At 37.8% G+C, this 15,985-nt stretch overlaps 1 protein-coding gene across 3 annotated transcripts; it reads right to left on the bottom strand.

Annotated features, from left to right (window-relative positions):
- Positions 1-1,904: 1,904 nt before the first annotated feature.
- LOC149826614 (alanine--glyoxylate aminotransferase 2 homolog 3, mitochondrial-like) lies at positions 1,905-7,766 on the bottom strand. Of its 3 annotated transcripts, none has more exons than XM_090020083.1 (10): positions 7,305-7,443; positions 5,552-6,176; positions 5,021-5,251; positions 4,753-4,926; positions 4,217-4,360; positions 3,923-4,102; positions 3,399-3,624; positions 2,875-2,988; positions 2,415-2,501; positions 1,905-2,326 (listed from the first exon to the last, which is right to left on the bottom strand). In XM_090020083.1, the coding sequence occupies exons 3-10, from the start codon at positions 5,228-5,230 to the stop codon at positions 2,283-2,285; spliced, it is 1,179 nt and encodes a 392-aa protein (XP_089876209.1). In that variant the 5' UTR covers positions 5,231-5,251; positions 5,552-6,176; positions 7,305-7,443; the 3' UTR covers positions 1,905-2,282. The 3 variants fall into 3 exon arrangements, with proteins under 3 accessions (XP_089876209.1, XP_089876208.1, XP_089876207.1); XM_090020082.1 differs by having other exon boundaries at positions 5,552-6,196; positions 7,305-7,438; XM_090020081.1 differs by lacking the exon at positions 5,552-6,176 and having other exon boundaries at positions 7,305-7,766.
- Positions 7,767-15,985: the final 8,219 nt, after the last annotated feature.

Below are 15,985 nucleotides of genomic sequence, written 5' to 3'. Positions count from 1 at the left end.
TCTTCATCATTTGAATATGTTGTTAGTCACTGAAACTGTTTACAATCGTTAAAAAATGACTTTACTAGAAAAACTTGAAGGATTGGCTGAAATAGCTGTCAATATGTCTTTTGCCAAAAATAGTCACCAAAAATTTTGTTAGGGTAGAAGAGGTTTGGAGTCCATCGGTTGGGGATAAAAAAAACCCTAGATTTTGCGAAAATAGCCTTGGGTTGTGCAGAAAATATTTTAAGAAACGAAACGTTGCTTTTAATGCTTGCGAAATTCTCACGCTAAAATGAAATTTTGAATCACCTCATGCGAAACTTCATGATTTCCACAAACCTTTCAAGAATTCTGCAATCATTTCAGAAATTTCGCAACCACCAACGTGAAACTCTTGACGAAATTTGCACTCTAAATGCTTATATATACAGGTAAATTTGCATGCTAAAATGAAATCTTGCATCACTCAAAGTTGATAACATGCGAAAGTCCATGAATTCTGTAAACTTTTTATGAATTCTGTATCAAAAGTAGACTTTCACAACCGCCAATGTGAAACTTTTGACAAAATTTGTAAGAAAGGGATTTTTGCAAAAAGTGTCATGCAATTCATAACTCTGCATGAGGGTTGCAAAAAAAGCGAGGAGGAATTTTACATGGGGGTTGCAAGGCGAAGAAGATGCATGCATTTATTATGTGAATCTGCTTTATAGAATGTAAATTAGTCACTTTTGCATCGTATTTGGTGCAAAATTCATGATTTTTGCAAAAATATCGTACGAATTTCATTTTTAGTGAGATTTAGCAATATCTGGTGAGTGTTATGATGCAACACTCAAAAATCGAGAGTTTCGCTCATGTTAATGGTAAAAAGGTCCTAAAAAAATTAGGAACCTGTGAAATTGAACATCAAGCGGATTTCGAAATTTGTGAGACATTTGGGAAAACACATCAAACTTGTCGTATAGTATAGTCATTTTTTATTTTTTTAGAACATTTTTACCCCTCTACAAATATAGCACGACCTACGCAACTGTTACTTGTGAATGTCAACAAAATGTGCGAACCTCCATAAAAAAAAACTGCTAAAACCAATGTTACTTGCAAATTTTTAAGGATTTTTTTTATGAAGGACGTTCACAAATATATGAGGACATTCACATGTGAATGTCAGGACATTCAGCCTTTAACTACGCTTCAAAACATCACTAAAACCAATTGAAAAAATAACATGTGCATCCCCACAAGGGTTGTTAACGACGTTTTAAAGCGCCGCTAAAGGTCCCAATAGAACTGAGACCTTTAGTGATGCTTCAAAAGCACTACTAAGGCGTTCTTTTTGTGTTTTAAAACACTTTTGCATATTTTTTTGTATATTGATCGTCCATTGGTCAGTGCATATGCAGCTTTTAGGCAATTATGGATTAAACAATTACCACTTTTGGCAAATGTGAGAGTATTTAGTTAAAGGCACATTTTGAAAAACTTCATAACTCATGTGGGAGTAAGTTGATAAAGTCATGCTATATTTGTGGAGGTGTAAAAATGTCTTAAAATTTTGAGAATAAAATATTTGGATGTACGGCAGATTTTGTCAAATTGCAAGGTATTTCTAGAAACGTGCCATTCTTAAGGGTTGTATGTGCGTGTAATCTAGTAGAAAACACTATTTTTCACATTTTTTTATTTTTTTTTAGATCTGACCTTAAAGAAGTGATCAACTTATATTCCTTAGTAGATAACAGGTTTTGGGAAATGTTTTTGCAACATGCAAGTTGGTTTTTCAAGTGGGTCAAAATTCAATGGGGCATGAATTTCATGACTCAATACCTATGTGGGGTCAGATTGAGTGGATAGATGAGAGAAAGGAAGAATCAACATCTCGCGCATGCACATTTGAACTTCACATAGAATCGATGTTCCCCACATTGAAATCTTGCCAATAAGATAATGCTAAAACCAGAAATGAAATAATTTCATCCAACAGCAAACAATGCCATTAAAACTAATGAGAATGCTGCATAGAGTTCCGCATCCAGGTATAAGGTGCCTGATTTTGAAGAGAGAGACTGAGTTGGTGTCTCATCAACTCCGCATGTACGATCAATGTTCCTATGTCAGGAGAATGGGAGACATCGAGATGGTGTCTCACCTTCTCCATTTTTTCTTTGTGATCGCTTATTTTTTTCAAAAGCAGTGCAATCTCTAGTACACAATCAAATCCAGTTATACACACACATAGGTGGAAACATAGAGGGATTGGTAGGTTTATAGACAACTGGATAGCTTCAAAGGACTTAGAGCCCCGCCATTGAATGATCCATGACATCCACAAGGAAATCTGCAATTGAAAATCAGAGTCAGAAATTTAAACTTGGAGCACAAGGTATGGTTTATTGAGAAAATGTAAAGTTTCAAATGGAACATACCAGAATCTTCCTTTGTGAAGCAAAGAGGTGGTGTGATTCTAAAGACATTGCCATGAAAGCCGCCTTTCCCCACTAACACGCCCATATCTGTTTCAAATTAAACCAGTAAAAGAAGAAAAAATTTATCAATGGCAAACACCTATAAGAACGTATGGGGGCCATCTAAGATTAAAACCACCGAGATTATGTATATTCTTTTACAATACATGGGCATAGAGTATATGATTTAACCCTTTTAAGCAGATCGCCCATGATGTGAACGTAACAGGTAAAGTGTTTAATGATTCTTAACAAGTAACCCATATGTCCAATCGGATACCAAAACATTTTACATCAAATTGTCATTGAAGTCGATTTTCTCGAGAAACAGAGAATGAGTCAACAGCAGTAGCGAACCAGTTAGGCACATCCAAATGAGAGAGAGAGAGAGAGAGAGAGAGAGAGAGAGAGAGAGAGAGACCTTTCATTTTGTCCATGACATGCAATATCTCAGCTTTGGCAGGAGTCTTCAACTTGCGATCAGTAACAAGTTCGACCCCAATCATTAGCCCGCGTCCCCTCACATCGCCAATAACTGAAAAGCATGTTAATCACAATAGTTACCATAGTAGTAGCAGCAGTAGAAAAAGCAGGGCTCTTAATAGTATCAGTAGCATACTAGCAGCTGTAACAGCAATTAGTAGCAGCAACATTAAAAAAAAAAAAATCAGCTATATTTCACCAACTAATGATTTAAGAAAATGTCACCCATGGAAAATGGTGCAAGCAATCGTTTCTGTGAACAGACTGACCATTTTTTTGTTCCAAACTTGTGAAACCATGTTAAATTTAAAGAAATGTGGCTTTATTACGAAAGATCTTTCATTGGCTGATAAACCCATCTTCTAGGTGAGAATGTTTCAGCAGTTGAATGGTGTGCATCATACAAGGTTAAGGTGAAACAACTAACATTTCTCATTAAAAGAAAATATTCTAAAAACTTACTTTCATACTTGTCCTGGAGGGACTTGAGGCGCTCCTTCAAATAAGACCCCACACTCAGAGCATTTTCTTGAAGCTTTTCCTTCTCAATTACTCTCAGAACAGCAAGGCCTCCAGCAGTGCACATCGGATTCCCACCAAAGGTGTTAAAGTAACAACTTTCAGTCAAAACTTGAGCAATCTCAGGAGTAGTAATCACAGCCCCCAGAGGAATCCCATTTCCAATGCCCTATTTATCCATGTAGTTGACAAAAGGAACCATTTTAATTCAGCATTACCTCTGAAACACTAATTTATGGCAAAGAGGAAAGAAAGTAGAAGGGGACTTTATTCATATTGCAGTCATAAATTTCAGATATGTACCAATAAAAAGCTGTAATTATAATTGTCGCCATCAAAATGATTTTTGGTTTCTTAAAGAAACAAGTTAAACTATTTTATTTCTAGCCAATTTCTGTTTCTTTAACTGAAAAACCAACATATCAATCTTGTGAAAACCTAATGTTGCAAGCATTCACATTTTATACCTTTGCCATTGTGACTATATCAGGTACAACGCCGTGAGATTCAAATCCCCAGAAATTGCTTCCTGTGCGGGCAAAACCACATTGTACTTCATCAGCTATACAAACACCACCTGCTTTCTTGATGGTATTATATACAGCAGGAAGATATCCTGGTGCCAATTCAACTATGCCACCTACACCCTACAGAGTCCCAAGTAATCGAGTAAATAAACAGGAAAAGAGATTAACCAAAAGAATCAAACATGACAGAAAAACAGTGAATGAAGAAATATTGATGACAATGAACAGACGTGCCTGTATTGCTTCTGAAAAAAATCCAGCAACATGCCCGCAAGTTCCATAATCTATGATATCTTGTACATCTTTTGCATACTTCTCTCCATCTGAACCAAAAATGCCTCTATATGGGTCTGGGTTTAATGCATGGTGCACTCCACTCTGTTCAGAAATTCATCAAGAAAATACATAAACAACCCTTACCACATGCGCATATAAACTAACATGAAGTATGTTGTCAAATATGATATATTGTGACACAACAAAGCCGATGACTAGATCAAACTTCACTGTCATGATTAGTTAAAAATGAGAAACGACTCATCTCAAGGGCTAGGTCCTCAAGGCACAAAGTCGAAACCTTGATGTTCATTTCATTATTCCGTCACTCTTGAATCCAACTTGAAAGCATTAAAAGGTAAATAAAATTTTCAAGATAAAAACACATAAAAAAAATGTGTAAATATGAGGAAAATTTATAAATACATCATTTATAATTGTGGAGATCGCGATAAAGAAAAAACTACAGGAACCACGACAAACATTGAAAATACCTGTATAGAAACTTTGAATTTCCAAATAGACTGAGCGGTTAAAGACATTGTTCCAGCTGCATTTCCATGGTAAGCATTTCGAAGTGATATAATGTCATGATGACCAGTATACAAGCGTGCAATCAACATAGCCAGTTCATTGGCCTCTGTACCAGAATTTGTGAAAAAAACAACCTGCAGAGTATTTAAAGCAAGGCATATGAACTTTGGTTGTGGCTAAGGAACCGCAGAGAAGATGCTATGAACTTGAGAACGCTACCAACTATACCTTAAGATTTCCAGGAAACTTGGATGCTAATGCTTCAGCAAACTCAGCAATAGCATGATTAAGATACAGTACAGTGGAGTGTTGCAAACGCCTTGTTTGACTTACAGTGGCTTCTACAACTTCTGGGTGACAATGTCCACAACAAACAGTAGCGATGCCTCCAAACGCGTCAAGATAGCGACGCCCATTTTCATCAAATAAGTATTGCATCTTGCCTTCAACAACATTCAACTGAAAGCATGCACCGTGACATATTCATCAGCTGGGGATCATGCTCATTGTAGAAAGTAGAACACCCAGTTCAACTTCTATTAATACTGTCAACTTTGGGCATGTTTGTATTGCCCTGTGAATCTTGAATCATGTGATTGTAAATCACAATCACCGTATTTTCTCAAGGTTGGGAAAATATGAAAAACGACAAGCTGTGGTTGTGATTGCCAGCTGTAATCATTTTGGCATTTTTTTGTTTTGAATCTTATGAAAGTTGTTGGTCACAAGGACTAACAATTACAGCATCTACTTTCTCACCTGACCAAAGCGAACATGCCCTTTATATATTCAATTTCCGTATCCTCTTTTGAAACGTCGAGGGTGTTTTTTCATAGATCAGAAAGAGCACAAGAAGAAAAATGAACCTCTGACCATCATGAGCATTGGGGATATGTCTGCTCAAGAAGCACCAAAAACATCATATGATAAAAAAATGTCAAAGTTTTTGGTCGAAGCATGTTTTTTAAATAATTAAGTACATCTAAAGGTTCAGACTAAGCAAAAGCAAAAAAAGCACTTGCAACTATGTGTTTTGAAGAGGTTAGGACGGTGAGTACCTCTCTCTCTCTCTCTCTCTCTCTCTCTCTCTCCTAGCCTGGGAACCGGCCGGGTCACTGACTTGTGTGAGTAGCACTAATCCAGACACACCGTCTGTTTCCTTTTCTTTCATCTTTCATACCTCTTTCTTTTATAGTTGGGTAGTCTAAGCTGGGATATTTTTTTGAATTTATAACCTGAAACCGCACCCGGCACTAAGACATCCTCTTGCTGGCTCAGCCTGACATATATCATCTTGCCGACAGCATAAAACTCCAAGGCTAAGACCCCTGACCCTTAGGCTTACGCTCCCCACTTGGCTAAGCTCGGATATGACACCAAGAATCTGTGGAAGATGGTCAGACCCTACCGGTTCAGAAAAATGGCATACAGTCATCCCTACCGTCGTTGTTTTGATCTACATGGTTTGTTCAGTAAAGATTGGCATTTAAATCGTCAGAACTGTGCTGGCGATTAAAATATCAACGGTTTTTAAAAACACCAATTATAAAAATGAAAAAACATGATGAAAAATCGATTCCTCTCCAATCGACCGTGATGTGAGGTCGGATTTAACCAGAGCTAGCTACTTGCAAAAATGAAACCCACATATCCCTTCCCCACCCACTCTCACAAAAAAAAACAGAGCGCGCCGCCTTTGCCCTTCTAATAATCACAAATCCTGCACTTCAGCAATTCTCGGAATATTTTGAAAGTCTAGTTTTTCCCCCGGTAACATCACAGGAAAAAAGGTTGGTGCATAAAATGTAAATAAAAATATTATACAAAGCTTTGTGGAAAGCGTCGCATCAATAAAAACAAATGATATTCTAAAGGACAAGGGGTAGTGCATGGACAAATTCAAGCGACATTTTTCCCTTCTTTTTTTTTTTAAACTTCTCGTCATCATCTACCAGCCGAGTCAGGAGGTGACTCAGCAGACCAAGAATCGGTTCATCGACACCTCAGGATCCGACTCTTCCATGAGTTACGAAAACCGCAACGTTTTGTGGGGACGTTTGGTTCTCCCCCACCAGAAACGATTCCAAATCAATGTGATCTGGAATAATGTCATTCGGAATCACCAAGGCCCCCCCTTTTGATTCCGTTTTTTCTTGTAAATAAGAAAACGATCCTCTCATTCATAGTCCACCAAATGAGAGCGTCATTTTCTTTTTGTTATGACGTGAGAGAAGAATCAACGTCTCATAGGATTTCGACATTATTGAAGATAGAATGGGAGAAAACGGAAAAAACCAGCCTTAACCAATCTTATCGATGACGGATGATCATCAATTCATCAGTTCATCACGATGATCGATAAGCTAGAAAAGCTAAAATTTTAGGAAGGAAAGCGGACAGTGCACACATCCGTCAAGAACATTTCACAAATGCACGCATCTGATAAATTAAGAGCGAGAAAAACAATTCAAACAAAAATACAAGGAAAAAGAGTGAGAAGAGGGCTTATTACGGGTTGCTTGTAGAAGTGGCACATGGAAGGGCTGAGGAATTCTGTCCGCTTGCGGAGGATGTCAGCGGCGGGAGGACCATCGTAGGGAAGGGGCGTGTAGTCGAAGGCTGGCATCCTCGGCATCACTACATCAGCCAAGTCCCTCTCGGCCGCGTGGCTGAATGGCCTGATCGCCCCATTGCGATTTCGACGGATGATTCCCTTCCCCACTGTTACGATCCTCCTGCTCATTCTCTGCATTCTGATGGTGTTTGTTACCTTTTCCTTTTATTTGGTCGAGCCAGATAATCAATCAAAACAAGAACGTTATTAACCAATAATGGTGGACGAGAGGAGAAGATTGAGTAGGAGCGGTGAGATCGAGAAGACGAAGAAGACTGCTATTTATAAAAGCGCCGTTAAAGAGAGAGAGAGAGAGAGAGAGAGAGAGAGAGAGAGATTTGGCTTTCCTCATGGTTAAATGAAGATAAACTTTCCGGGCTGCTGTATATTTTAGGACATCGAAACTTCGATTATTACAATCTAACCAGCCCTCCTTCACCAGTGCCCTTTCATTTTACCCCTCCTTGTGCGAAACTTTTCAACTAAGGAATGTTACTGGGTCGGCTTTGACCCGAACCTAACCCATACCAAAACTTTATAGGGTCACAAATTTTCAATGTAAAAAAGAAAATGTTATTTTTTACCAAGGTCTGGGTCTGATTCATGTAATACTTATAGGATCTGGTATGTTTTTTCTTATGATGAATCCGATTGGACCCAGGTCCGAACCTGGTACCAGCATCTCAAAACAGATCTTAGTTTGGTCTCACTTGGATCCAAACCAAACGATGGCAGTGGTTCGTATTCATGTTAGATATCACAAGCAGTGCACACACGAATCTATTCAGGAGGATTGGATTACACAAGCAGTATTTCATTAATAATTGGATATGGATTTAATATAGTGTTACATTCAAATCTGAATCTAAATCCAAATCCAATCAACATAGCCAGTTCATGGGAAAAACGGAATAAAAAGTTTGTACTGTATTAGTCAATCAGTTTGGCAAATGTGGTAGGTACACCACATCCTTGCTATTATAGGGGAGGGCGCACCAGAATTGCCTATTACTGTTTTTTTCTGATGGGAAAACCCTCACCAAGAACCCGGTTCACTTAACGTCCCTGCGAGGTAAAACTCGGGGTTGAGACCACGAGCACGTAGCCTTACGTGTCCTAATTAACTCATTTATTTCTTGTTCGCTTAGCCTACAATAACTAATATTAGATTAATGGCTTTGCTTGGAAGTAGGGGTCACAAAGCTTGGCTCGAGTTCGTCCGTGAATATAAATGAGTTAGATCTTGAACACAAGTTCAGCCTCGGTGTGCATAAACAAGCTCGCCGAGCTTGTTTAAGCTTGGCTCGAGTTTGTCCACATGAACATAAATGAGCCGAGCTTGAACACAAGTTCAGGCTTGGTGTGCATAAACGAGCCGAGCTTGATTACACTGCCGAAAAATCTATTTCATATGGACAAATCAAACTATTTGCTGCAGTCAGGGCTGGGCTAGGACTGAGCTTTTAAAAAAAAAATTTAACTGTTTAGGGCTGGGCTACAGCCCAGTCCCCCCCCCCCCCCTAGCTACGCCTTTGGTCCCAAGTGACCAACAATCTGATAGTCTATGAGTCACATGGGTCTCTGTTAGCCTTAGGCCTCAAAGTGATGACGTCCCTTAATTAACCTGAGAAGTTAAAGGAATTTATTTTAATATACAAAGAATATAATAGCATTTTAATTTTTCGGAAGTGCATTTCCTATAAAACCTGAAAAACTTAATAAAAAATTGCATGAAACGAACAGGCTGTAAAAGCAGCACATAGATTTCAAGTTTCCAAACAGGACACTGAATTTAGCACATAGATTTGAAGTTTCCATAAACAAAAAAAAGGTTTCCAAGGGTTCGATAACTACGGGTTGGCCTTTTTTTTTTTTATAAAATAAAGCTGGAGGATTAAGGGTCCCCTCATTTCTCGGACGGACCTAATTTAGGTAATCAAGAGGATGAAATCCCAAGGAGTACGACTGTTCATGGTCAATTCAACTAATATTTTTTTAATATTTTTAAGAAGCTTAGAAAAAAAATTTAATGACATATATGAGTGTAAAACTAGCGATTCACAAACGATTCTATTCAGAGTTTTTATTTTTTTCTCAAAAACCGATTCACCTACTGAATCGATTTTAACAACATTGTACCACACATAAGAATTATAAGTCATTAATATGTGCTTTAAGACACAAATACCCTTCACCAAAAGTAGCAATGATCGCCCCCCACAGCCTGAAATTTTTAATTTGAATATTGTGAACAGCATGTTGAGTGCACGAGCCATGCTGCAAGTAGCGCCACACTTGCGCAGGCCAAAGTCTGACCCTGTTCAGGAATCTTTGCTTTCCCTTCATCAAATTGTTCCGAGTCTAATTAGACAATAACAATAGAAATAATATAAACAAACAAACTATTATTATTATTATTATTTTGTTTTGAATATGAAAATTATTTTCCATAACCAACCTTAATTTACTTGACATGGTGCAGCACTAATTACTTATTTCAAACTACTAATATGACATAAATGCTTCCAATGTTGCCTTTAGCTTGATCACGGTAAGCTAGTTGCCTAACTTCTTGAGTTTTTGGGGTTGGCAGCTAACATGTTGAGTTACTACTTCATTGTTATTCTCCACGGCAGAAGATGGTAACAAGGAGTGATCAGTAGAGCCAAGAGGAGTTTATTTGTCAATTTTCAGGCAAAGACCTGTGTAGTATATCCTCCTACTTCATTGTATTGTGGATTAAAGCCATTTTTAGTCGTCTGTGAGGAAGGAACACTACTTTTGGCATTTAAAAACAAAATTATGAGCCACTGAGACCCATCCATCGACATGCATGCATTAATGCATCCATCATTTTTATGATCAGGAAACGACTCGGGCTATTACAGTTTTGGCAATAGAAGGCCAAAAGTATATCAAATTACTGCATAAAACTAACTAGAGATAAAACAAAAGGTATTGCTAGTTTATGGCTATTTTCTTTACAGAAGAAGAAAAAAACACTAAATTTATGGCTATCTTTTTTTTTTATATAGAGATTAAGAAAATGCATTCTTTAGAAGATGTGCAGAATAAGCACATTACCTTGGTAAGGCATCACCAGACCTAGAATATAGTGGTTACAGGACTTGATCATTCTTCCAGAATAGCAAAGCACTTCGTGTGTGCACATTATTTCAGTGAACGAGTTACAGTTTGTTAATTAATTTATGGAGCACAAAAATCATGCACGTACATAGGCCAAGTATTAGCTTACATTGTATCATCAGCCTTTGCTTTGTCACGTATTAGCGCTGACTTGAGGAAAGTCAAAGTTCTTAATCTCTTTCAGTACTAAGCGCAGCGGTGCTGTTTGATGAAAGGTCCCGTCAGAGAGAGTCCGGATGGAATTCTGTCCAACCTGCGGTACCGATTCGCAGCCGGAAAATAGCAACTGTACGTAAGGCTTACATACGTGGCGCTCATTGGGAACCCCGAACACGCGATGTAGCTAACGACCATTTTTGAGAGGGGGACATATAACCTGCTTCGGAGTGATTGTGTCGTCGATCAAGAGTTTTACCTCGCAATGAGGCAGGCCCATTAAGTGACTTGGTTCTCTGTGAGGGTTTTCCTTCGTCCTCAAAAAAAAAAAAAATCATCGCCTCTATATTCTTTTATAAGGCTTTGGTTATGGTAGAAGCTAGTCACTTGGGTAGCTTGCATTTCACGGAATATGCAGACCATATATAGATATCAGAAGCATCTAACAAGGCTTGGAAGCGCACTTCACTTTCCAAAAAATTGAAGCAAGCCCTGATCTTTTCATCAACTAGAACATACTGTGAATAAGATAAGCAATGTCTCTGATCAAACGGCTGAGTGCGGTGGTTCAATATGGTAGGTTTTCTGCTAGAAAAATGAAACAAAAAAAGAAAAAAACAAATCATCATCTACAACAAGGGAATTATCTACTTTATGTTGAGATCACAGTGCCTTTTATTTATTTATAAAGAGAGCGAGGCATTAGAAAAAGCAGGAGTTTTGTTCTCAATAGCACGCAATATGACTTTTACTTGTGGAGTTGGGTATGGAAGGCACATGCAGTTAGGCTGTGAGATGGATGTTTAAGCCCTTTTCTCAACCAGAGCCACTATTTTGCTTCCTAATATTTTGGACTTAATTACCAATTAATTTGGGGTTAGGTATAAGTACACCAATTTTTGCTTAATTATCAAGTTGGGATTGTTAGGTTGAGTGTCAGCATGCATGCAATCACAAGGATGTTGGGGAATGATGTACGTAGTTAGATTGCTTTTTAACAAGGGGTGACGTACACTCCCTATTGCGATCTTATCTTAGTTAGGTTGTCAATTGCACCCTCAGGAAATTAAGAGTTTCAGTTCTCCCACTAATTAGCAAAACTAAAGCCAAATACCTTTTCAGGGTTTCATTTTATTAGTTTATTTACTGGGTGTGAGAACGAGTAGGGATGGCAGTGGATAAGAGAAAATGGACCCCACCTCGCTTCGCCCCGTTTGGATCGGGGATGGAAGATATGAAACGTGGATATGAAGAGGTTAAAATCAAAACCCGTGCGAGGATTGAATTACGCTTTCCTCCGCTCCATACCCATTAGTAAAATAGCTAAAATGCCTTTAGGGATGGCAGTATATGAGGGGAAAACAGGGTCTCGCCCCGTTTAAACCGGGGATGAAGGCCAAGATGAAAGTTAAAATCAAAACCTGTGCAGGAATGAAAGGCAGAATTTTGAGACGGGGTGAGAGTGGAGACCTTTTCCTGCGACCCTGTCCACTGTCATCCCTAAACATCAGGCGCTTAGCTTTGATATCAATGGTCAGAAATATTATATGACCTGCTGTCTCCTTCCTCTCAATTTCAACTCCCACCTAGTATGCGAGTGCCTTTAACTGATCAGCTTTATAATCGAACTTTACCTCCTCGTAGGCGGGCAGGTTATATGTGCCCCCTCTTCCGGAACATGCACCATAGCTATAGTGCATGTTTTTAGGTCTTTACTGGGGATGGCAGTGTGGCGGGTAGTGGTGTAGCTAGAATTCATGTGAGGGGGGGGGGCAAACAGAGGTGTAGCAAAAAAAAATGTATTTGTGTGATAGTCGAGGGTTTGGGGGCAGCGCCCCCAAAAATTTTTTTTTGAGATAAAATAAAAAATGGCTACAATTATTAATAAAAATCTATTTCATATGGACAAATCAAACTATTTGCTGAGGGCTGGGCTAGGACTGGGCTTTTAAAAAGAAACAAAAAAAAATTAATTGTTTCGGGAGGCAGGACTGGGCGGGGGACAAGGTCTCCACCCCCGCCCAGCCTCCGCGGTGGGGATGGATTTTATCCTCCACCCCCGCCTTCATCCCCGTTTCATGTCCTCCATCCCCGGTTCAAACAGGGATGAGGTGGGGCAGGGCGGAGATATTGTGGGGAAAAGTGGTTGGGGCGGGAATGAGGAGGGGACGGGGTGGGGCAGGGAAAAGTGCACGTTCATTCCCGCCTCCACCCCCGAACGGGGATGGATTTTAACCTTCGTCCCCACCTCCATCCCCGTTTCATACCCTTCATCCCCGATCCAAACGGGCGAAGCGGGGCGGGCCCCGCTTTCCCCAGGTCCACTGCCATCCCTAGTCTTTACTGAGCATCGCATGGCGCTAAGTTGGTTACGGCTCTCCCATACACTTCACTGAGTGCCGCTCGGCGCTTGGTAGAGATCCACACGCAACACTCTCTCTCCTCGTAGAGAAACCAGTTCATTAAGCGGTTCTCGACGACGATGATTCTTTATCATAAAAACAAATATATGTGATTTTCTATTATTGAAAAATAAAAGAATGACTCACAATTGAGCTCATGCATGATGTCACACGGACACAAAAGCACCCGTTGGTATTATTCATTTTTTAACCTTGTACTAAGAAAGCTGACAAAAAAACACCATAAACGAAAAGCTAATAAAATAAACCAACCGACGATGGCATGTCACACCAATTATGTTCATGTTGTACTAGTGCACGACGTGATGCCATCGCCACTTCACTAGCAGCCAAGCGACAGCTAAGCCACCATTTTTTCTTTCGTTTTTTTTTATTCTATATCATGATATAAACATCCAAACGAGCTGTGCAAAGACGTGAGCGTTTTGAGTCAAAACTAGTCCACCAGAGAATAGTGATGGCAGGTGTGCCATGCAAAACAACACAACAAGTGGTAATGAACAGATGACGAATGTGCTGACGTTTACATAATTTTGTTTATCTAATTTTTTAATAACTTATATATATATATATATATATATATATATATATATATATATATATATATATAGTGATGGGCATGTGCCTGATATTTTTTATGCTTACCGAACTTTGGAAAGATTATTTTTTTTTCTAAAATCTAATTAATTATACAGATATCTATTTTTTTTTTTAAATTTAACTATACAGATGTAATCTATATGTTTGATTTTGTGAGAATGGAATTTTGGATCGTTCAATTCCAACACCAAGTTAGGTTTTTATAAGATTTAAAAATCAACAGTCTACAATTCTAAAAATATTTAATGCTTATAATTTTATTTTATTTAAAAAAAAATATGATTCAAGTATGATTTTCTATCCAATCCATCATGAAGAATACATCTGTAGGATCAAACTTTTGAAAAACAGCCTCAAAACCTATCCAAGCTTGGTAAGCACGCGGTAGATAGGCACAAAAAAGAGTCGGGCACCTAACCGCTTCCTATATATATATAAGATTAATATTGGCTACTAATGAAGTACAATATTAATGAGTAAGAAACATTAGTTTCTTTAAAAAAATCCATTTTTTTGTAAATCAAATATTACGGATGTGATCTAAATGGTTTGTTTAGTAGAATACTTGTTTTGATCAATCATGTGATTATGACAAGTAATTAGGTTTTTAAAGGGGTTAAAAAATCAACTGTCCACAATGTGTCAAAATTTTATAATTCAAAATATCACATTTTAACATTAGAAAAGCATGATCCGGTTATGTACCTTCATATCCTTAATTATATGTATTTCCATGAGATCTATTCTCCTTATGTTGGGAAGTATGGTGGAGGTAGCTTGGGTATTGTGCGCATGTGTCAAGGAAAAACACCCTTGAGAGTAAAAAAAAACTACTAGTGGTTCAGCGTCTCTTGGTTGACGTTAATCCATGTAAAGAACGACATCCAACTACTATGGCTGGATTGCTTGTGCTTCAAATGGGTTCCATAATTTTTTTGAATATTTTTATGCTATAGAATTAAAGCATGACCACAAACGAATGTATCGGGAACTTATCATTTACCATTCGAATTGCATATCGGCTATATATATAAAGAGGAAATCAAATTCAGGCACTACATCAATGCACTAGCTATAATTTCAATTGTATTTTAAAGATATAAAATTCAATGATGTAGTTTGGATTCTTCAAACCTACAAGGTATGAAACGGATCAACCATGTGGATTGCATAATCATGTTTATCTTTCTAAATTATACTCCCCAAAAATCTCTAGTCTTGCTTACTTACATCATTTTAAACATCAATTTTTTTAAAAAGAACAAAAAAATAAAGGTAAAAAACTTGATTTTTACTCAACATGTATGGAGATATATCATAGTACCTATTTTTTGGAAATTTTCTAGGATTTGGGTTGAATGGTGATATATCGTGTAACATAGGTTATATGTAGTCGATATTGTGATAATGATCTAAAGCATCTCAAATGAACAACTAAGTGAAGGCTAAATCCACGGTGGTTGGGTGTTGCTCATTGCTAGGGATGACAGTGGACAGGGGGAAAACAGGGCCCTGCTCTGCCTTGCCCGTTTTTTCAGTCTTTTTCATTTTATTTATATATTCTGACCCTACAAATGTGATATATATACTTGTTTTTATAGGAATCAGCTCTTGAAGCGTTCTATTTCGATACATGAATGGGTATTTATAAGGTTAAAAAAATCAATGATCCAAAATCTTTGTAAAATTTTGAGACTTCAAATATCATTTTTTCATAAAAAACACATGATCCTGAAAAAAATACTAAAAAGGCAAAAAACCCGATTTAGCTATATATATATATATATAGTGATTGGTATATGCTCACATGTTAGGTGTGAAATGAAGGTGCTAAATGGGTTTTTCAGCTTTTTTTATTTTATTTTTAAATTTTGATTACAGAGGTGATCTATGTACTTGATTTTATAGGGATCAGCTCTTGAAGGGTTTGATTTCGACACATGGGTGGGTTTTTATAAAAGTTCAAAAAATCAACTGTCAGAAATCTTTGTAAAATTTTGAAGCTCCAAATATAATTTTTTTTATCGAAAACACATGATCCAGGTGTAAATTCCTCGTAAATCAACCATGCCCAACACATTTATGAGATCAAAACGACAACAAAAAAAAACACCAAAAGGACAAAAAAACCCATTTAACAAGTATCATTTTGCACCTAACGGGTAAGCAACTACCAATTTTTCCCTCTTTCTTTATATATATAGTGGTAGTTGCACGAAGCATTTTAGTGGCCTTGATGGATAGCCAACACAA

The sequence above is a fragment of the Nuphar pumila genome, chromosome 10, assembly GCF_984573655.1.
Source record: "Nuphar pumila chromosome 10, dmNupPumi1.hap1.1, whole genome shotgun sequence".
NCBI classification, from domain to species: domain Eukaryota; kingdom Viridiplantae; phylum Streptophyta; class Magnoliopsida; order Nymphaeales; family Nymphaeaceae; genus Nuphar; species Nuphar pumila.
Note: the sequence above shows the minus strand (reverse complement) of the source record. Positions and strands in the feature narration are given on the sequence as shown.

What these genes read in the sequence shown, in the direction of transcription:
- LOC149826614 (XM_090020081.1), bottom strand. Translation starts at nt 7,544, where the DNA reads ATGCAGAGAATGAGCAGGAGGATCGTAACAGTGGGGAAGGGAATCATC. An exon ending in GCCACTTCTACAAGCAACCC is followed by an intron (nt 5,252 to 7,304) that starts GTAATAAGCCCT and finishes GCATGCTTTCAG; the next exon opens with TTGAATGTTGTTGAAGGCAA. An exon ending in TTTTTTCAGAAGCAATACAG is followed by an intron (nt 4,103 to 4,216) that starts GCACGTCTGTTC and finishes GGGACTCTGTAG; the next exon opens with GGTGTAGGTGGCATAGTTGA.